Source organism: Zalophus californianus, chromosome 8, assembly GCF_009762305.2.
Source record: "Zalophus californianus isolate mZalCal1 chromosome 8, mZalCal1.pri.v2, whole genome shotgun sequence".
NCBI lineage: Eukaryota > Metazoa > Chordata > Mammalia > Carnivora > Otariidae > Zalophus > Zalophus californianus.
Window position 1 is genome coordinate 117,847,137 of NC_045602.1, and position 23,373 is coordinate 117,870,509.

A 23,373-nucleotide genomic window follows, 5' to 3' on the forward strand; every position below is an offset into this window, starting at 1 on the left:
CTCAGGTCATGATCCTGGGGTCCCAGGATTGAGCCCTGCATCAGGCTCCCTGCTCAGTGGGGAGTTGACTTCTACCTCTGCCCATTCCCCTCCCCATGATCTCGCTCTCAAATAAATAAAATCTTAAAAAAATAAGTAAAAATAATTCAACATATGAAAAAAAGTTCTCATTCTGAATATACTGGCCTGCAAACACTGCAGACAAAGGATAAAAGCATCCTTTCATCCAAGGAAAACCAGAAAACTCAAACACGGTCCAAGGGCCAAGCAGCCCCAGGGAACTACAGGGGTCTTAGTCACAATTTGGATGTCTTTTTCACTCGTTTTTATTTTTATTTTTATTTATGTTTTTAAAGATTTATTTATTTTAGAGGGAGCATATGTGCATATGAGTGGCAGGAGGGGGAGAGGGAGAGAATCTCAAGCAGACTCCCCACTGAGTGAGGAGCCTGATGTGGGGCTTGATCCCACGACCCGAGCCGAAATCAGGAGTTGGACCCTTAATAGATCGAAACACTCAGGCATCACTTGTTTTTTTTTTTTTTTTAATTTATTTATTTTTAGCAATCTCTACACCCAGTGTGGGGCTGGAACTCACAATCCTGAGATCAAGACTCTCATGCTCTTTCTACTGAGCCAGCCAGGCACCCCCTTGGAATTTTTAAAAAAATTATTTAAATATTTTATTTATTTAAGTGAGAGAAAGGGAGCGCATGAGACAGAGCATGTGTGTGTGAGAGAGAGAGAGAGCACAAGCAGCGGGGCGGAGAGGCAGAGAGAGAAGCAGGCTCCCCGCCAAGCAGGAAGCCCAAAGCAGGACTCGATCCCAGGACCCAGGGATCATCACCAGGCGCCCAATTATTATTTTTTTTTAAGTAAGCTCTATGCCCAACATATGGCTTGAGCTCATGACCCCAAGATCGAGTCACATGTTCTACCAACTGAGCCAGCCAGTTGCCTCTCTTGCTATTTTGAAGGATCTCAATAGGTGGGAAAAAGCTATGCGGTCAAGTAAGTTAAGGAAATGCTACATATTATACCCTCCTCTTAGAAATTCAGAATCCATGTTAGTACATTAAAGGCTCTGAGAAGGGACGCCTGGGTGGCTCAGTCAGTTAAGCGTCACCTTCAGTGCAGGTCATGACCCAGGGTCCTGGGATCAAGCCCCACGTCAGGCTCCCTGCTCAGCAGGGAGCCTGCTTTTCCCTCTCCTCCCTGCTCGTGCTCTCTCTTGCTATCTCTGTCTGTCTCTTTCTCAAATAAATAAATAAAATCTTAAAAAAAAAAGGCTCTGAAAAGTTTTGCAGTTGGAAAAAAACACATATTCATTTTAATTCCATACTTCTCAAATTTTTTATGCATAGTCCCCCTTCCCTATAACACCTACTACCATCCTAAATTAACACTATTCCAAGGCACATTGGCTTGGTAACAGCAGTTGTAGATTATTCTTTTTTTTTTTTAAAGATTTTATTTATTGGGGCGCCTGCGTGGCCCAGTCGTTAAGCGTTTGCCTTCAGCTCAGGTCATGATCCCGGGGTCCTGGGATCGAGCCCCGCATCGGGCTCCCTGCTCCTTGGGAGGCCCGCTTCTCCCTCTCCCACTCCCACTCCCCCTGCTTGTGTTCCCTCTCTCGCTGTGTCTCTCTCTGTCAAATAAATAAAATCTTAAAAAAAAAATGTTTTTTTTATTTTTTGACAAAGAGAGTGACACAGGGAGAGAGGGAACACAAGCAGGGGGAGTGGGAGAGGGAGAAGCGGGCCTCCCAGGGAGCAGGGAGCCTGATGCGGGGCTCGATCCCAGGACCCCGGGATCATGACTGAGCCGAAGGCAGACACTTAATGACTGAGCCACCCAGGTGCCCCAGTTGTAGATTATTCTTTTTTTTTTTTAAGATTTTATTTTTTTTATTTGAGAGGGAGAGAATGAGAGAGCACAAGAGGGAAGAGGGTCAGAGAGAGAAGCAGACTCCCTGCCAAGCAGGGAGCCTGATGCGGGACTCAATCCCGGGACTCCAGGATCTATGACCTGAGCCGAAGGCAGTTGCTTAACCAACTGAGCCACCCAGGCGCCCAGTTGTGGATTATTCTTACTACATGGATCAGGTTCCATGTTCAGTGCGGAGTCCGCTTGTCCCTCTCCCTCTGCTCCTCCCTTCGCTCTCTCACTTATTTTTTTTAAGATTTTATTTATTTAATATAGAGAGAGAGAGACAGCGAGAGAGGGAACACAAGCAGGGGGAGTGAGAGGGAGAAGCAGGCTTCCCGCCGAGCAGGGAGCCCGATGCGGGGCTTGATCCCAGGACCCTGGGATCATGACCTGAGCAGAAGGCAGTCGCTTAACCAACTGAGCCACCCAGGCGCCCCCGCTCTCTCGCTTAAAAAAAAAATGTCTCACATTGTGGAATTCAATAAATCATGGTAATACTCATGTACACATAGGTATACAATAAGTAATGGAAAGATGAGACAAGGAAAAGAAGGGCAGAAGAGGCATTTTCACAACTTATCAACATGAATAATCATTTGATTTTCCTTTCTTTGTTTTTTTTTTTTAATAAAGATTTTATTTATTCATTTGTGAGAGAGAGAACAAGCAGGGGGAGGAGGAGGGGGAGAGGCAGAGGGAGAGGGAGAAGCAGGCTCCCTGCTGAGCAAGGAGCCCGATGTGGGACTCGATCCCAGGACCCTGGGATCATGACCTGAGCCGAAGGCAGACGCCCAACCATCTGAGCCACCCAGGTGCCCAGATTTTCCTTTCTTTGAAAAACATTTTAGTTTTATTTATTTATTTGAGAGGGAGAGAATGAGAGATAGAGAGCACGACAGGGCCTCAAATCTCAGCATGGTGGTAACAACAGGGTACCTCAAGTGCCTCATGGTGGTAACAACAGGGTGGCAGCTTTGCTGGTGGTGGAAAAATACGTATTAATGAACAAGATATTTCTTTAATTGTCACCCCAGGCAGATCACTGACACTGATCACTGATTACTTTCCCTGTAATACAGATTTATTTTAAAAATTTATTAAGAGCCTTTTATGTGTCTTACTGATGTATTTAAGTAGACTAAAACACAACTAACTTGTGTTTTAGTTCTTCTAAAACACAACTTCAGTTCTTCTAAAACACAAAAGTTCTTCTAAAACACAACTAACAGGTGACAAATTAATGATTTTAATTTACAACCTCTTTGGAGGGAGGCACCTGACCCATATTTATCCCAAACTTGTTTCTTCCCTAATGCATTCACATATGCATTATCCATCCCACCTGCATCATTGACTCCATGTTGTCTGACACCCACTGCATTATGTACAATGTAATCAAAGGTATATTACAGGGATGTCTGGGAGGCTCAGTCTATTAAGCGTCTACCTTTGGCTCAGGTCATGATCCCAAGGTCCTGGGATTGAGTCCCATGTTGGGCTCTACTCAGCAGGGAGCCTGCAGCTCCCCCTGCTTTTGTGCTCTCTTTCTCTCTCTCTCTGATATTTAAATAAATAAAATCTTAAAGAAATGGTATATTACATATAGAATATTAAATTGGGCAACTTACCACAATCTGTCATTTCAAAATCGCCATTTACATTTTTACTGTATGCCACAACTTCTCTTGGAATACTTTTCAACAGTACACTTCTATAGACCTATACATCAGATTGGGAAAAAAGGACTGCTAAGTCACAAAGAGGCACAGGTTAAGCAAAACCAAAATAAGAAGAACAAAACAGGATGCTAGTGAAAAACGATTTGTCTGTATGGGTGATAATCAAGGACAAAATGTTATTAGCCTGGTAAATGCAGATTACAACAAACGTCTTAGTAGAGAGGATATGGAAGCAGAGCCTATTACTTAAACCATGCCATTGTAGGGGTTTACAAAATACAAGATTTGAGTAAGTAGCAACTAAATAAACACTGATGAGCAGGTTTTGCCAAATAAAAGCAACTTCAAATATCTGAGCTTGTTCTTCCTTTTTAATTCCTTACATGAGAATCATTTGATCTCATTAAGGCTTGTTTTCCTGCTCCCATCTCATTTCCATCTCCTTTCAGAGGGCTACAGGGAAATGTTTCCATTCCTTCCCCTAAATTCCTTCCTACCTCCAATATAGCTGAAAGGTATGATGCATTCCCGGTCATCCTATGTGTACTGGTATTGAAAAGATATTTAGGAAGCTCTGGCTTGGTCCATTTTGGACCCACACTAACTTCACCTTAATGATCTTTGGGGATAATCTGGACCTCTCTAGGCTCTGTTGCTGAGGGATTTTTCTGAAGGGTCCAGAAACTCTTAGCCTGTCAGAGGATATAATAAATGCCTGTACCTGGCTCTTCTAACGTCTGTATTAGTCACTGTATTTTGGGGCTCAGGTAAAGAAGTGAAACTATATGTGGGGCTCTGTTAGAAGGGGGTATGACTACCAGTACTTGAGCATGAGATATCTGAGCAGCCACATCTCTCTTCCTAAGATGGCAGATCACCAAGGCCAGAAAAGAAGCCATTATGCTCCCTAGAGCATAGCAACCAGGCTCTTTAGTGGCCAAAGCCTTAAGATAGCCTAATCTTGGTTCTTCAGCTACAGTAATAATAACACGGACAGAACAGTCATTAAATACTTACTATGTGCCAGGCCAATAGACTAATATTTTATATTTCCATGACTCAAAGGTTGTATAGGATTCTCACCAGGGCTATTATAAAACAACATTATTAAAAATGCTTGATATCTATTTAAAGATGAAAACGTTAAGGTTCTTAGTAGATGGCAAAAGAAGCTGGACTTAATAAATCCTTAAGTTTCATTGGATTTAAACATCATTAGGGAATCAAGTCTCATACAATTAGAGAATATTATTATTATATATATTTTTAATAAAAGTAAGCTCCATGCCCTATGTGGGGCTTGAACTCACAACCCTGAGATCAAGAGTCACATGCTCTACTGACTGAACCAGCCAGGTGCCCCTCATCAGATTTTTTGTGACAAATGTCCGCATTTAACAAATGAACAAATGGAATAGGAGAACATGTGAGAAGTATATGCAAATATATGGATGAGTCAGAAACAGCCAATTTCCTGGCTTTTACTGAACTGTCTTTAGAGTTTAATGGTATGCATTAAACCAAAAAATCTGAAGTACAGTAAAGCTATAAAAGAAGTTTACCATTTGTATGACTTGTCAACAGAGAAACAGTACAAATCTATTTTTGGACAGGAGGAAAAATAACGTAACTCACATGACTATTAGCCTGGGGCTGATTCCTGTAACTTTTCATTATTTCTTGAAAAGTTCTTTCTTCTTTTGTTACCTAAGGAAAATAAAAACTGCATTTATCAATTGCTCTTAAAAGAAAAATGGCTCTGAACAAAAACTTCAATTATAGGTTGGCACTGAGAGCAGCCTTGCAGAAAGCCATTAACCCCAGGCCAGTCCATGACTAAAAACCACTACCATTTATGATTTTTACTAGCTTTAAAGTTCAGGCTTTATGGCCTGTGGGGACTCAGCTAATAGTTTCATTAATCAAAAGCACTGATATTGCTATGGTATAACTCTACTGAAAATGCACTTCTTTTTATAAAAAGAATGATACAAGAAAACTCAGATCTGTTGCATACCCTGCAGTCTCTGATGTTATTAGCTTTTAAAGTACTTATTTAAAAGTAAGTTAACTATACACTAAAGGACAGAAAATGTCTTGTGGTGCTTCGCAAGAAAACTGAGCAGTTATTATAGGTTGAGGTTTTAACATTTTAGGACAGATTACAAGGTTTCTAATGCTTAGACAGAAAAGTTACAGTGGTGGCCAAACGGAAGAAAATGGATTAGTGATCCACAAAGGTAAACTTTATAATAACAAATAGGCCAGAAAGGATACTAAGTTTATTCCTTCCCTCTGCTTCACTAAAGTCCATTAGCACTAAACCTGTTCTCTATAATGATGGGCTAGAAATGGCAAAGCTTGAACTCTGATAGTTCTCTGGAAAACACAAATGATTAGTTAATAACATTTATTGATATCTATTTTGTATAGAGATTTAAAAAGGCATTGTGAGAGGGGAGTCAAAAAGGAGTTTGAAAACATGTTCTCTGCCTCAAAAACCTTAAAAATTAGGTCTTAACTATGTACACCTACTAGGATTGCCAGTGTGGCCAATATGGTCCAGACCAAAGTTATAAGTGATTGTTTCAGATATATCAGAATTTTAAAAAACAAGTAAGATATGTTATTTTGTGATTGAAAACATACAATGTTGTAGCAACTAGAATGTAAAATGCTCTTCTGAGGTGGTGCAACAAATCACTAGAGAGCAATATGTTATAGAAGCTATTTTTTGAATTATAAATTCATTCAATTATGAAATAGGAAATCCTAGGTTGCCATTTATTAATTGTATAATTTCAACAAATTACTTTCAGCTCTAGGCTTAGGTTACCAGCCTACAACATAATGATCATTTTATTGTAAAGTACTGGATGAGAGTTATCACAGGGATGGGGATGGAAATGGTATTGTTCACAGGAATAATATGGAGAGCCACATATTACAAATGGTCTCTAAGACCTTTTCTTTATAACCAATGTATTTTTATGATGTGGGAAAGCTGATTATTACAAAATGAAATGGAGAGTTCAGAGAATAGATGTAGTAGCTGGAGTTTACTAATTAACAATGGTGGGCAGTGTTGGTGTATAGCATTTAAGGCAAAATAACAATCAAGCACAAAAGATTTTCACTTCATGCTTCAAAAATGGGTAACCAGGACAAAGAGCTTCCCCCAGCTTATACATTACCTTTGCCATGATGTAAAAGGCACAAAGGAGCAGCTGATCCAAATGTCTGTCTTTCATTAGATCAGGGCAGTGAACTAAAGTGAATTCAAAACATGTCCATATCTTCCTTCGTAACTCATTTGAAACATCCAGTTTTAAACATAAATCACGTAAGCGTACACTTGCCAAGTGATAGACCTAAGATGGAAGGTAGTATATTGATGCAAAAAAAAATAGTAAATAATTTCTCTAATTTATCTCTTACCATGAACATGGGCTTTCAGGCCAAGATTAACAAATACTTAGGCTGTTGATAAATGTTATGTAAAATTACATAAAATTTCTGTTCTATAGTACTAGTTCACTGCTATGGCAGAAGACTGTATATTATTATTTTTTTTTAATAATTTTTTAAAGATTTTATTTATTTTGTCAGAGAGAGAGAGAAAGAGTGAGCACAAGCAGGGGGAGCAGCAGGCAGAGGGAGAGGGAGAAGCAGGCTCCCCGCTGAGCAAGGAGCCTGATGTGGGACTTGATCCCAGGACCCTGAGATCATGATCTGAGCTGAGGGCAGGCACTTAACCGACTAAGCCACCCAGGCATCCCAGAAAACTGTAGGTTAAAACAAAATTCTCTTTAGAAAACCATCTTAAAAATTCTTTTGGAAAAGATGTCTTCTATGCTGTCATCTTTGTAAAGTAAGAAACATTAAAATGCAGGATTTACTTGCATCATGACCAATATGAACATATAATTTTCCAAGTGTTCAGAAATCCCCCCCACCTTTTTTTGTTCAGATAAATTGCTAGAAAGTCTAAAATGTCAGATAATAGGGGTGCCTGGCTGGCTCAGTTGGTGGAGCATGCAACTCTTGATCTCGGTGTTGTGGGTTTAAGCCCTAAGTTGGGTGTAGAGATTACTTAAAATAAAATCTTTTTTTTAAAAATATTTTATTTATTTATTTGAGAGAGAGAGAGAGAGAAACAGCATGAGAGGGGAGAAGGTCAGAGGGAGAAGCAGGCTCCCTGCCGAGCCAGGAGCCCGATGTGGGACTCGATCCCAGGACTTCGGGATCATGACCTGAGCCGAAGGCAGTTGCTTAACCAACTGAGCCACCCAGGCACCCTAAAATAAAATCTTAAAAAATAAAAAAAGTCAGATAATCAAGAGCTAAAATGTTTGATTTCAAGAATGAGTCAGAAAGCAAAACCATGGGAAACCTGAGTGGCTCACTCAGTTAAGCATCTGTCTTTGGCTCAGGTCATGATCCCAGGGTCCTGGGACTGAGCCCTGCATCACACAGGGCTCCCTGCTCAGCAGGGAGCCTACTTCTCCCTCTTCCTCTTCTGATCACCCTGCTTGTGTGCTTGCTCTGTCAAATAAATAAGTAAAATCTTAAAAAAAAAAGAAAGCAAACCATTTAAAAAACTTCACCTATATGGGGCCCCTGGGTAGCTCAGTCATTAAGTGTCTACCTTTGGCTCAGGTCATGATCCCAGGGTCCTGGGATTGAGCCCTGCATTGGACTCCCTGCTCAGCGGGAAGCCTGCTTCTCCCTCTCCCACTCCCCCTGCTTCTGTTCCCTCTCCCACTGTGTCTCTGTCAAATAAATAAATAAATAATCTTTACCCTCCCCCAAAACAACACTTCCCCTATATTCTACATTGTTTTCACAAGCTCATAAATGGAACACTGAAGTAAATGAGATACCAGGTTTTTTGTTTTTGTTGTTTCTAAGTACATCAGGGTAAATTCAGTTCAATGCCATGAACCTTTCATTTTTACAATCGTTATATGAACTGATACTAAAGCAAATGACCTGAAGGTCCTGCAAGATTCTAAAATGGTTTCCAATCATCCAAGAAGCATTATGTTTTACTGTTTAAAAACGGGTACCCTGGGCGCCTGGGTGGCTCAGTTGGTTGGGTGACTGCCTTTGGCTCAGGTCACGATCCTGGAGTCCCTGGATCAAGTCCCTCATCGGGCTCCCTGCTCGGCAGGGAGTCTGCTTCTCCCTCTGACCCTCCCCCCTCTCATGTGCTCTCTCTCTCTCTCTCATTCTCTCTGTCTCAAATAAATAAAATCTTAAAAAAACAAACAAAAAAACCCCAAAAAACTGGTACCCTCCTGGGCACCTGGGTGGCTCAGTTGGTTAAGGGACTGCCTTCAGCTCAGGTCATGATCCTGGAGTCCCGGGATCGAGTCCTGCATTGGGCTCCCTGCTCAGCAGGGAGTCTGTTTCTCCCTCTGACCCTCCCCCCTCTCATGTGCTCTCTCTCTCTCTCTCATTCTCTCTCTCAAATAAATAAATAAAATCTTAAAAAAAACAAACAAAACTGGTACCCTGCTGTAGTATTCCTAAATCACACTATTCTGTTTGAACTGTCTTTAAGAAAAATAATGAAAAAGAGTCAGGCATCCCCCTTATACAAAAATATCTTTGGCAGGAAAATAATCCACAAATTAGAGTTTAAAAACAAATGTAAGCTATCCAATACACTAATCTGATAGAAAGACGAGTGGTTGACTCCAAAGCCACAAGTCATTCATTTTATAGCAAACTCATTTTCTGTATCCTATCCCTTTATTTCTGGTCCAGCTGGCCAAGAGATAAACAGAATCCATTCAGGTCAGAGTAGTGGGAAAGAGGCTAGAACTTTATATTTGTGATAGAAAATGAAAGATACAGTCCTAGTTAAAAAGATTAAAAATAATATGTAATTAAATAATAGTTAAGTATCTTTTACAGAGTTGATCCAATGCGTTAAAGAAACATACTCTTGAAGTCTTCTGATTCTAACAAAAAATTCACAGAAAATTCTATTCAGGCACAGTGAATTCAGCATAGATAATAGCTGCAGTTTACTCAGGGAATGGTTATTTTGAATTCATTATAGACACGGACACTTATGCTCTTTATAGATATAGACATCCTATTCTCTTTTAGGATAAAATTTTTCTAGCTTCTAATCTATAGCAAGTAGGTTTTATTTATTTATTTATTTATAAAGGTTTTATTTATTTGAGAGAGAGAGAGGACTCACGCACGCTCACACGCTCAAGCAGGGGGAGCGGCAGGCAGAGGGAGAAGCAAGTTCCCGGCTAAGCAAGGAGCTTAATGTGGGACTCAATTCCAGGACCCTGGGATCATGACCTGAGTGGAAGGCAGATGCTTAATTGAGCCACCCAGGTGCCCCATCAAGTAAGCTGCATTTAAACAGAAAGAAGAAAAAAAGATTCTGAAGTAGATTCAGAATAAAAAATTCAGAACTAAAGCTTTATTTTTGTCACTTAGATTATCAAAATTTGTCATTCTGAAAATTAAAAATATGGAATAAATGGGGGGAAAGCTGCATTTTGAAACTCTGTTTTTAAAACAGGCTTTAGAAAGGCACAAGGGGGAAGTAGGATTTGGGAAGGTAGAGTAGAGGAGGCAGTGGGAAGGAGAGAAAAGGGCAAGTCTTTCAAGAATTATGATAAAAAAGACTAGAGGAAATAAACTTAAAATTGGCATCAAAGATAATTTAGAAAAAATATTAATTAAAAAAATTTTTAAGTCCTAAACCCTAATCACAATGCTAAACCCCCCTGAAAAACAGTGCCTTCTTTTCCCTTTACAATTCTTAAGAATGGACTAGCTAGCCATGTAGTTGTGGGGTAGACTAGAGAGATATCTTCCAGTTCTGGAATTTATTTTACAGAAGAGTCACGTTTGGTTATAAATATCTGATTAACTTGCCTGTCTTATCAGAAGCTGATAGTGCTTTAAAAATAGGTAGGACATGGGCGCCTGGGTGGTTCAGTTGGTTAAGCGACTGCTTTTGGCTCAGGTCATGATCCCGGAGTCCCAGGATCGAATCCCACATTGGGCTCCCTGCTCAGCGGGGAGTCAGCTTCTCCCTCTGACCCTCCCCCACCATGCTCTCTAATAAATAAATAAAATCTTTAAAAAAAAATAAAAAAATAAAAATAGGTAGGACAGAGGCGCCTGGGTGGTACAGTAGGTTAAGCGTCCGCCTCCTTGTTTCAGCTCAGGTCATGATCTCAGGGTTATGGGATTGAGCCCCATGTGGGCCTCTGTGCTCAGTGTGGAATCTGCTTATGACTCTTTCTCCCTCTCCCTCTTCTCCTTCCACCGACCCCTGCCCCCCACATGAGCTCTCTCTTTCTCTAAAATAAATAAATAAAATCTTAAAAAAAAAAAAGATCACCTCAATTGAAAGATTACCTCAATTGAGGTCTGACAAAATTCAAAACACTTTTTTTCATAAAACACTCAACAAATCAGGAATAGAAGAAAACTACCTCAACATAATAAATGCCATATATGAAAAATCCATAGCTAACATCATACTCAAAGTAAAACAAAGAAAACTTTTCCTTTAAGATCAGGAACGAGACAAGAATGCCCAATTTCAGCACTTCCTTTCAACACAGTACTGGAAATTCTAGCCAGAGCAATTAGGAAGGAAAAAAAAATAAAAGGCATCCAAATAGGAAAATAAGTAAAATCATGTTTGCAGATTACATGATTTTATGGTGTAGAAAACGTAAAGAGTCCCTAAAAAATGTTATAAGTAATAAACGAATTCAGCAAAGTTGGAGGATACAAAATCACACAGGGGCACCTGGCTGGCTCAGTCAGTGTAATGTGTGACTCCTGATCTTGGGGTTATAAATTCAAGCGGTGTTGGGTGTAGGGATTACTTAAAAAATAAAAAAAATTGAAAAAAAAATTCACATGGGGCACCTGAGTGGCTCAGTTGGTTGAGCATCTGCCTTCGGCTTAGGTCCTGATCTCAGGGTCCTGGGGTAGAAGCCTCCATCAGGCTCCCTGCTCAGCAAGGAGTCTGCTTCTCTCCCTCCTCCCCATGCTCATGCTATCTCAAATAAATAAATAAAATCTTAGAAAAAAAAAATCACACAAAAATCTCTTTCATTCCTATACCAAAAACAATGAATAATCCAAAAATAAAATTAAGAAAATGAATGCATTTACAGTATCATGAAAAAGAATAAAATACTTAGTAATCAACTTAACCAAGGAGGTAAAAGTATATACTGAAAACTGCAAAATGCTGCTGAAAGAAATTAAAGATAAATAATAAAACACCTGGGCCACCTGGGTGGCTCAGTTGTTAAGCATCTGCCTTCAGCTCAGGTCATGATTCCAGGGTCCTGGGATCGAGCCCGACATCGGGCTCCCTGCTCAGCAGGAAGCCTGCTTCTCCCTCTCCCACTCCCCCTGCTTGTGTTCCCTCTCTTGCTGTGTCTCTCTCGGACAAATAAATAAAATCTTAAAAAAAAAAATAAAACACTGTATGTTAACTAAAAAACAAAAAACAAAATAAAAAACCCAAAACACAAATAAATGGAAAGACATCCCATATTCATGGACTGGAAGACTTAGTAATGGTAATAAGATGTCAACACTAGTCAAAGGAATCTACAGATTCAGTGCAATCCCTATCAAAATCCCCAAGATGTTTTTTGCAGAAATAGAAAAATCCATCCTAAAAAAAAAAGAAAGAAAAATCCATCCTTAACTCATGGAATTCTCAAGGGACTCTGAACAGCCAAAATAATCTTGAAAAAGAACAACAAAGTTGGAGGGCTCATATTTCCTAATTTCAAAACTTACTACAAAGTTACAATAATCAAAACAGTATAGTACTGGCATAAAGACAGACATAAAGAGGACAATGCTTAGAAAAGAGCCCAGAAATAAGCCCTCACATACATGGTTGAATGGCTTATGAAAATGGTGCCAAGACCATTCAAGGGAGAAACGGCAGTGTTTTCAACAAATGGTGTTGACAGAATGGATGCGGAAGAATGAAGCTAGAACCTCACGTCAGACCATATACAAAATTAACTCAAAATGGATCAAGGAATTAAACACAAACGCTAAAACTATAAGACTCTTAGAAGAAAACAGGGGAAAAGCTTCATGACTTTGGAACCGTCAGTGATTTCTTGGATATGACACAAAAAGCAAAAGACAGTAAAACAAAACATAGATAAATTGAACTTCATCAAAGTTAGAAACCTCTGTGCATCAAAGGATACTATCAACATGGTTAAAAGGCAACCCCTGGAATGGGAGAAAACATTTCCAAGTCATAAATCTGATAAGGGATTCTTATCCAGAATATATAAAGGAAGAACTACAGCTCAATACAACAGCAGCAAAACTCAAATAAAAAATGGGCAAAGGACTTAAAATAAATCTTTCTCCAAGGAAGACAGACAGATGGCCAATAAGCACATGAAAAGATGCTCAACATCACTAATAATTAGGGAAATGCAAATCAAAACTATGAGATACCACTTTATTCTCGTTAGGATGACTACTATCAAAAATAACAGAAAACAGTGTTGACAAGGATGTGGAGAACTTGGAACCCCATGTATTGTAGCAGGAATATAAAATGGGGCAGGCACTGTGAAAAATGGTATGATAGTTCCTCAAAAAATTAAATTCAGGATTACTTTTCCACTTCTGGGTATAAACCCAAGAGAATTGAAAGCAGAGACTTGAATAGGTATTTGTACATTAATGTTCATAGCAGCATTATTCACAATAACCAAAAGGTAGAAACACTGCAAATGTTCATCCTACAGATGAATGGATAAATAAAATGTACATACAATGGGGTATTATATACATACAATGGGTATTACTCAGCCTTAAAAAGGAAGGAAATTCTTTTTTTAAAGATTTATTTGAGAGTGAGAAAGAGAGAGTGGGGGGGGGAGGCCCGCTGTGGGGCGGTCAGAGGAGAAACAGGCTCTCCACTGAGCAGGGAAGCCCAACGTGGTACTCGATCCTAGTACTCCAGGATCATGACCTGAGCTGAAGGCAGTAGCTTAACCAACTGAGCCACCCAGAAGCCCAAAAGAAAGGAAATTCTGAACCATGCTACAACATGGATGAATCTTGAAGACTTATGCTAAGTGGAATAAACCTGTTTTAATATAATATTAATTATATTAATAATGATATTAATTTAATATAATATTAACATAAATATTGTTTGATTCCACTTATATGAGGTACCAAGAGTAGTCAAATTCCTAGAGACAGAAAGCAGAATGGTGGTTACCAGGAACTGGTGGTGGGAAGAGGAATGGGGAATTATTTTAAGTGGAACAGAGTCTCAGTTTAGGAAGATGAAAAAGTTCTGGAGATGGATGATGATGAAAGCTGCACGACAATGTGAATGTATAATGACACTTCACTGTACACTAAAAATGGTTAAAATGATAAATTTTATGTATATTTTACTACACACACACAAAAGGCTAAAGCTGCTCTGTTAATCTTTCTTGCACTGATTAAATGAGGTAATTTTAGTTTTATTTAAAATATTTTATTTATTTATTTGACAGAGAGAGAGAGCACAAGCAGGGGGAGCGGCAGAGGCAACAGGAGAAGCAGGCTCCCCGCTGAGCAAGGAGCCAGATGTGGAGCTTGATCCCAGGACCCTGGAATCATGACCTGAGCTGAAGGCAGACACTTAACCGACTGAGCCACCCAGGCGCCCCTTAAAATATTTTATTTTTAAGTAATCTGTACACCCAATATGGGGCTTGAACTTACAACCCTATGATCAAGAGTCACATGCTCTACTGACTGAGCCATCCAGGCACCCCAAATGAGATCTTTTGGATGCCATAAAATCACATACCTTTCTATAAAACAGTGCTAAAGACCCAGTTCTCTTTGGTTTGTTTATTCCAGTTGGATGTGACTCTTGTGCTTTAGTCAGATGGGTCTGTTTCGGAGAAGCACCAATTAATGACTGAGCAGTAAGTGATATAGGACTCTCGACTTTGGACTCCTGAGCTGTATTCATGGAAATTGGTATCAGTGTGATCTCTCCAGCATCATTTGCGATACCTAAATGAATAAGCAAGAGTTTTCAATTTTAGAAATAAGCAGCATGTGTTCCAAAAAGGTTGTCAATTCTATCTATCTATGTGTATAAACATAGGAATAGGTTAGAAAAGGAGAAGAAAGCCACAAAAATAGTAATTCTAGGTTATAGCACTCTTGTTTTCTATTTCTGCTCTGAAACAATATTGCTTTCTTTTGAGCTCTTAAGGAGATGTTTTTAATCAAGAAACAAAACTCTTGTAACTCATTTGTAAAGCTCACATAAGAAAATAAAATAAGTCCTAACAAAAAGGGTGGTAAATTTATAAAATGTGAAAATTCAAAAAACAGTGTAAGTTCAAAACAAAACAAAGGGTGGAGCACAGAGGATTTTTATGGCAGTGAAACTATTCTGTATGATACTGTAATGGTGGATATGTGTCATTAAACATTTGTCAAAATCTATAGAATGTACAATAGTGAGAGTAAATCCTAATGTAAACTATGGACTTGAGGTGATAATGATGTGTCAATGTAGGTTCATCAATTGTAACAAATGTACCATTCTGGTGCAGGATGACTACGGTGATGAAAGGTGTGTGTGTGTGTGTGTGTGTGTGTGTGTGTGTGTGTGTGTGTGTGTGTGTGTGTGTGTGTGTGTGTGTGTGTGTGTGTGTGTGTGTGTGTGTGTGTGTGTGTGTGTGTGTGTGTGTGTGTGTGTGTGTGTGTGTGTGTGTCAGTGGGTGTATGGGAAATCTCTGTACCTTCTACTCAATTTTGCTTTGAACCCAGAAGTGCTCTCAAGATAATAAATTTAAAAAAATAGTATAGGTTCAAAAGAAACTGGAATAAAAAGGCCATGTGATCCAATCCAGCAAGACAAATCTTAAATTATTAACTAATTCAGAAAAAATATCAAATAAATGCATTAAAATGTTACCATGCAATGGGATTGTAACTTTATGTCCCGTTGTTCCTGTGACTATGGTTGTGGCCATAGTTAGAAGACTCTGCCCAGGGGAAATTGATATATTTTCAGCAGTAACGCTGGAAGAAGGGGCAATTTTCAATTTTGTTCCTTCTGTTATGATCCTGTCCATAAGTATTTCCTTTGGGGGGTCTTCCCCAAAAAGTCTTCTCTTAGCACTCCCTGCAGTAGGAGAACTGTAGCGTTCATGGACAGAAATTGGAGACAATGGTTGCATATCTAATAGAGAGAAAAATAAATTTAAAATAGTTTGATACATATTCCAAAATAATAAATCAGGTCATTCATTCAAAAAATAGACATTGAGTTACTATGTTAAGAAGTAGGGATTTAGCAGTAAATAACATGGCTTCTGTCTTCATGGAATATAAAGTCTAGTGAAAGAGGCATGGAAAAAGTCATTACATGTGAAAATTATGATAGCTCATCTTCTTGGTTTCTTGAACCCCTTCCTACTATTCAAGGAGCAAAACATTAAGGGTAAGGTAGAAATTGAGAGGTAGAATGAGGTGACCACTAAATTGAAGTAGTCCAATTAGCTTCTGTCCTCTAATTTTATGTAGTAAATAACATCTGAGAAGAAGGTAAATCAGTGATTTGGTTCACAGTTCGCCTCCTCCCACATGCCCACACTTAAGCAGTTTAAGGTACTATGGCTTTCTAATTTAGTAGATACAGAATCATCTTTTATAAGCTCACTAGAGGATAAAGATGAGTAAAGGTGATACGATTCTGTTTAACTTGCCTTAATCTGAGGGTTGGCAGTAGTATGTTGATCAAAAAGAAAGTAAAGTTATGGATTCTACCTATTTTCAGTGCTATCCTTCCAAAGGAGCAGCCTTCACTTTCTACCAAGTGCAAAGGTTCTCCTAGACCCTTATAACCCTACATCTTTTTCCATAATCCTTCCTCACTTTCCCCAACCCATTGTTTCTTTACAGGTATATGATATGCTTTTATTTTATTTTTATTTTTATTTTTTTGAGAGAGAGAGCACACACACACGTGAGAAAGCCAGCGAGCAAGCATGTGCATGTAGCAGCGGGGGCAGGGGGAAGAGCAGAGGGAAAGGGAGAATCATAAGCAGGCTCCATGCCCAACGCAGAGCAGAAGCAGGGCTCGATCTCATGACCCTGAGATCATGACCTGAGCCAAAATCAAGAGTTGGACACTTAACCAACTGAGCCACCCAGGTGGTTCTTTATTTTTTATTTGTTAAAGGTAATCTCTACACCCAACATGGGGCTCGAACTCACACGCCACCAAATGAGCCAGCCAGGCACACATATACGATGCTTTCTGCCCCCCCCTTTTTTAAAGATTTTATTTGTTTATATGCCAGAGAGAAAGAGAGCACAAGCAAGGGGAGCAGCAGGCAGAGGGAGAAGTAAGCTTCTTGCTGAGCAAGGAGCCCGATGCAGGACTCAATCCTAGGACCCTCAGACCATGATCTGAGCCGAAGGCAGATGCTTAACCAACGGAGCCACCCAGGTGTCCCACGTATATTACGTTTTTAAAGTGAAAGCATCTGGGGTGCCTGGGTGGCTCAGTCGTTAAGCATCTGCCTTCAGCTCAGGTCATGATCCCAGGGTCCTGGGATCGAGCCCTGCATCAGGCTCCCTGCTCAGCGGGAAGCCTGCTTCTCCCTCTCCCACTCCCCCTGCTTGTATTCCCTCTCTCGCTGTGTCTCTGTCAAATAAATGAATAAAATCTTTAAAAAAATAATAAAATCTTAAAAAAAAAAATAAAGTGAAAGCATTTAAGGGCACCTGGCTGGCTCAGTCGATGGTGCATGGGACTCTTGATCTCAGGGTCATGAGTTCGAGCCCCACATTGGGTGTAGAGATCACTTAAGTAAATAAATATTAAAAAAAAAAAAATAAAGTGGCACGCCTGGGTGGCTCAGTCGTTAAGCATCTGCCTTCAGCTCAGGTCATGATCCCAGCATCCTGGGATCGAGCCTGACATCGGGCTCCCTGCTCAGCAGGAAGCCTGCTTCTCCCTCTCCCACTCCCCCTGCTTGTGTTTCCTCTCTTGCTGTGTCTCTGTCAAATAAATAAAATCTTTAAAAAAATAAAGTAAAAGCACTTCACTATTTTTACACTCATTAGATAATTAGCCATATCATCTATTTACAAAACATGCTTACAAGTTATAAAGATTACTTCTGACAATGATTTGACAGCTCTCTGTCTTAATGAGGTGAGCGGAGAAATAGTCATGGTTTAATAAAAATCTCCGTAATTCTGGGGCTTATGAAAGCAGCTCTGATTTCCCAGCCTCAGTAGAAAGTATAAAGTTCTATTGTAGCTCCCATTATCCCTTAACAGGAGCCTACCTAGATCTCTTACACACAAGAAATCCAAGGCAGCCCTTGAATCTGACTAGGAATGTTCAAAGCTGGCATTTTAATACAGGATTCACATTACAGCCATGAAATTAGCTGCAAACTCCTTCAAATTATCCTTTCCTAGCACAGTAGTGGAAAAGCTAGTGAACAACTAATACATTTAGGGGAGCCTGGGTGGCTCAGTCATTAAGCGTCTGCCTTCGGCTCAGGTCTTGATCCCGGGATCCTGGGACTAAGCCCTGCATCGGGCTCCCCGCTCCACAGGAAGCCTGCTTCTCCCTCTCCCACTCCCCCTGCTTGTGTTCCCTCTCTTGCTCTGTCAAATAAATAAATAAGACTTTAAAAAAAAGAAAGGAATGTGACAGTTCACCAAGGCACAGAAAAGATGCTCATTCAGTATCATAAATTATAATTTATCGTAATTTATAATACTTCTCCTATAGGAGGAGGTCACAACCACTGTTTAAACTATTTTTTGTAAGTTTTTAAAAAACAAACCACTTTCATTCTCAACGTTTCCAGTGCTTTAAATTTTACTGTACTAAGTATTTTTTACTATTTTTTCATTGCTCTAAACATGAATGACTGATTACTTTAAAAAAGTAATAATTCAGGGCGCCTGGGTGGCTCAGTTGGTTAAGTGACTGCCTTCAGCTCAGGTCATGATCCTGGAGTCCCGGGATCAAGTCCCACATCGGGCTCCCTGCTCAGCGAGGGGTCTGCTTCTCCCTCTGACCCTCTTCCCTCTCATGCTCTCTCATTCTCTCTCTCAAATAAATAAATAAATAAAATCTTTAAAAAAAAAAAAGTAAAACGGGCACCTGGGTGGCTCAGTCGTTAAGCGTCTGCCTTTGGCTCAGGTCACGATCCCAGGGTCCTGTGATCGAGTCCCACATCAGGCTCCCTGCTCAGCAGGAAGCCTGCTTCTCCCTCTCCCACTCCCCCTGCTTGTGTTCCTGCTCTCGCTCTCTCTCTGTCAAATAAATAAAATCTTAAAAAAAAAAGTAATAATTAAAAAAAAAGCTATCTCTACACCCAATGGGGGGCTTGAACTCATGACCCTGAGATGAAGAGTAGGATGCTCTATCACGTGCCCCTAATGACTGATAGTTTTAAAAACTTTTGGGGCACCTGGGTGGCTCAGTCGTTAAGCGTCTGCCTTCGGCTCAGGTCATGATCCCAGGGTCCTGGGATTGAGCCCTGCATTGGGCTCCCTGCTCAGTGGGAAGTCTGCTTCTCCTTCTCCCACTCCCCCTGCTTGTGTTCCCTCTCTCACTGTCTCTCTCTGTCAAATAAATAAATAAAATCTTAAAAAAAGAAAATCTTATTACATTGATATGAGAAACTATACAATGGGCCATACAAGGGTGTTGGCAGAAGTCCCTTTTATTAAAAAAAAAATCTTTTTTAAAGATTTTATTTATTTATTTATTAGAGAGAGAGTGAGAGCATGAGTGGGGGGAGGAGCAGAGGGAGAGGGACCAGCAGACTCTGTGCTGAGCGTGGAGCCCAATGAGGGGCTCACTCCTAGGACCCCAAGATCATGACCTGAGCCAAGACCGAGTCGGCCACTCAATTGACTGAGTCACCCAGGTGCCCCTTTAATTTTTATTATTTTTTATAAGCCCCCTTTTAAATCCTGACAAGTAAATTAATTTCATAATAATATATTATCAAGACTTGGTATTTTCTTCAAGAAAATTATCTTTGTTATTTTGTTCATTGTTTTCCCCATGTTGAACCTACCCCTTCGAAGACTCCCACTGTCAGTCCGAACTTCTTTGACCCTTGGATGCATTAGAGGAGACATTGGCATCATGGGAAGATGTCCCTGTACATTTCCCCCATTTCCTGTTTCAAAGTTATTTGGGAATATAACCTGTAAAAAACAAAAATATTTTGCTTTACATATAGATAGACCCACTAATGAAAACCTGTAACAGGAAAATGAGAAAAAAGTCTTTTTTTCTAAAGATTTTATTTGACACAGAGTGAGAGAGAGAGAGAGAGAGAGAGAGAGCACAAGCAGGGGGAGTGGCAGGCAAGCTGAGCAAGAGCCCGACACGGGGCTCGATCCCAGGACCCTGGGATCATGACCTGAGCTGAAGGCAGACGCTTAACCGACTGAGCCATCCAGGTGCCCTGAGAAAAAAGTCTTTTTAACTACTTTAAATGTTTTATTTCTCTTCTTTTTCACAAAATAGAACAATTTGCATAAAGTGCTCAATAGTTAATAATTGTTAAATATATCTCACTTAATCTTATAATTTATCTACTTAAGTTTATCGATTACTTCTAAAAGCAAACCAATTAGGTAGGCACTATTTCCACTTAAGGATGAGAAAATAGAGGCTCAAAATATGAAATCTGCTCAAGGATACACTACTATTAAGTAACAGAGCAAGAGCTTCAACCCAAATCCTCTTTCTTCAAGTTCAGAGCTTTTTTTCACTTTCTCAAGGGATTCTACAATGGAAATATTGATGAACACAAAAGATTGCCCAGTTTGCTGCAAAAGTCCAAAATGCATGGAAGAGAGATTTCAAGATTTTTAAGAAATCGTCTTCTTTTTAGTTCTTTCTGGTCTTGGATAGTCCTTCCAGTAATTTGGAATTAGAGAAAAATTCATCAGGTTTCATGAAGTATAAGGAGACACAGAAAAGCAAATAAGGATGAAAAGACAGGAGTTACAAAAGAGCAACATAGAGGTAAAGGGGAAAAAACTCCATTTCTCACCTGACACTAAACTGAAATGTGTCACTTGTATTAGGTACAAACTTCTGATTTTTTCAATTTTAACTACTACTAATGAAAAATGTTTAATTTTTTACATAGACATTTGAAAAACCTGATAAAATTAATGGGCTTCTTAGATATGACTTCAAAAGCACCAACAATATAAAAGAAAAAAACAGATAAACAGGAGATCATCAAAATTAAAAGCTCTGTTTTCCAAAAGACTTTATCAAAGGGGTGCTTAGCTGGCTCAGTTGATGGAGCATATGGCTCTTGATCTCAGGGTTGTAAGTTCGAGCCCCATGTTGGGTGTAGCGATTACTTAAAAATAAAATCTTTAAAAAAAAAAGTAAAAAAGACAACAAAGGAAAGTTTTGCAAATCATATCAGATAAGGGAGTTGTATCTACAATATATAAAGGACTCCTATAATTCAATAATAAAAAAAACCCAATTAAAAAATGGGCAATAGATTTGAATAGATATTACTCCAAAGAAAATATATAAATGGCCAATGAGCACATGAAAAGACACTGAACACCATTACCCATCAGGGAAATGCAAATAGAAACCACGAGATATTACTTCATGCCCACTAATGGCTAGAATAAAAAAGGTAAGTGTTGTGGGGGGGAAGGTAAGTGTTAGAGAAGATGTGAAGAAACTGGAATCTTCATACACTGATGGTGGGAATGTTAAATGGTTCAGCCACTTTGAGAAGAGTCTGACAGTGCCCCCAAACTGGAGTTAAACAGAGTTACTACATGACCCAGCAATTCCATTCCTAGATATATACCCAAGAAAAATGAGAACGTAGGTCCACACAAAACTTGTGCCTGAATGTTCATAGCAGCACTATCACAGAAATAAAAGGCTGAAACAACCCAAATGTCTATCAGTTAATAAATGGAGGAACAAAATGATATATCTATGCAATGGAATATTATTAAGCCATGAAAAGGAATGAAGTGCTAATATACCCTATAACATGGATGATTCTTGAAAACATTATGCTAAGTGAAAGAAGCGAGTCACAAAGGACCACATATTATATGATTCCACATATATGTAATGTCCAGAATAGACAAATCAATAAAGACAGAAAGTAGATTACTGGTTGGTTAGGGCTAGGGAGAGGAAGGGGGGGAAAGGAAGTGACAGCTAAAGGGTACAGTTACTTGTTGAGGTGATGGCTGCACCTATATATGAATGTACTAAACACTAAATTGTATTTTTTTAAATTATTTATTTGAAAGAGAGAGAGAGTGCATGCAAGTGGGGGGAGAGGGAGAGAATCTCAAGCAGATTCCTGAGCACGATCCTGAGATCATGACTTAAGCTGAAATCAAGAGTCGGATGCTTAACTGATGAGCCACCCAGACACCCCTTGTTTGGGTTTTTTATTTTAATTTTTAAATAGTGTCCACACCCAGTGTGGGGCTCAAACTCACTACCTCAAGATCAAGAGTTGCATGCTCTACTGACTATGCCAGCCAGATGCCCCTAAACTGTATACTTTAAATGGATGAATTGTGTGGTATGTGATTTATATCTCAATACAGCTGTTTTTATTTTTATTTTTTAAAGATTTTATTTATTTATTTGACAGAGAGAGACACAGCAAGAGAGGGAACACAAGCAGGGGTAGTGGGAGAGGGAGAAGCAGACTTCCCATGGAGCAGGGAGCCTGACGCGGGGCTCAATCCCAGGACCCTGGGATTACGACCCGAGCCAAAGGCAGATGAATGATGCTCAACGAATGAGCCACCCAGGCGCCCCTACAAGCTGTTATCTTTTAAATGATTATCACCCTTGCTGTGACTCACTTCTTCACAGGTAGGAACTTTGTTTGCTGAAGCCTGGAGAGCCTCCCACAGTGCAGAATCGTGACTCCATGCTAAACTCTCTAAAATCTGTTCTTCGATGCTGTTCAGGTGTTTCACCATATCCCTGGAAAGTCCCTCCTCTGAGCGGATCACCACCTCAATAACCTGGTAAAGAAAAAATTGCAAAGGTAACGTAGTCTCAAATAGTCATTTCTATACCAGGTTTGCATGTATGACTAGCTTTGGTCTTATGATGATACAGAACCAATGATATCGTTGAACTGTGACTCAGTGGCTTATTAATATATTTTAATTTATAAAGGAGTTTTTAAGATCTTCAAAATGCTTTCACATACATTTCTACTTTTTATGTTTTTTTGTATACATGGAAAAATGAGGCAGTAATAGGTGGAAACTGGTCAAGAGCCCAACAGCAGAAGAACTCAGGTCTTGGGTTCCAACTCTAGTGCTATTTTGAATTTACTGTTCCTTCTCAGACTATTTTTCCCAATAGCTCAAAAGAACAAAATGAATAACGTACTTAAAAGGAATTTTGCTTAAATAATTCCATTTTAATAAGAGTAAATTCTAGAACAAAGTCTGTAAGTATATACACAAAAGTATTGATTATTATTTATACTTAGGATTATAATGTATGATTTTAATATTTATGTTTATATGTATTTGTTTTTCTTCAAGGAGAATACATTATTTATGTGCTTAGATAACAAAGGTGTTTAACTTCTTGAATGAAAAATGGATGTTACAAATAAATATGAATTGTTATCAGATAAGGCCAAAACCAACATTGTCC

General features: G+C 39.4%; 1 protein-coding gene across 3 annotated transcripts in view; it reads right to left on the reverse strand.

The window, feature by feature from the left end:
• Nucleotides 1–23,373, reverse strand: part of RBL1 (RB transcriptional corepressor like 1) — a 60,464-nt gene that overhangs the window by 7,109 nt on the left and 29,982 nt on the right. For all 3 annotated transcript variants that reach the window (XM_027623728.1, XM_027623727.1, XM_027623729.1), the window contains 7 exons: nucleotides 22,560–22,724; nucleotides 19,745–19,877; nucleotides 15,601–15,867; nucleotides 14,473–14,684; nucleotides 6,803–6,979; nucleotides 5,244–5,315; nucleotides 3,558–3,648 (listed from right to left, as the gene is read on the reverse strand). In XM_027623728.1, the coding sequence (XP_027479529.1) occupies nucleotides 3,558–3,648; nucleotides 5,244–5,315; nucleotides 6,803–6,979; nucleotides 14,473–14,684; nucleotides 15,601–15,867; nucleotides 19,745–19,877; nucleotides 22,560–22,724 (1,117 nt within the window). The remainder of the gene's footprint in view (nucleotides 1–3,557; nucleotides 3,649–5,243; nucleotides 5,316–6,802; nucleotides 6,980–14,472; nucleotides 14,685–15,600; nucleotides 15,868–19,744; nucleotides 19,878–22,559; nucleotides 22,725–23,373) is intronic.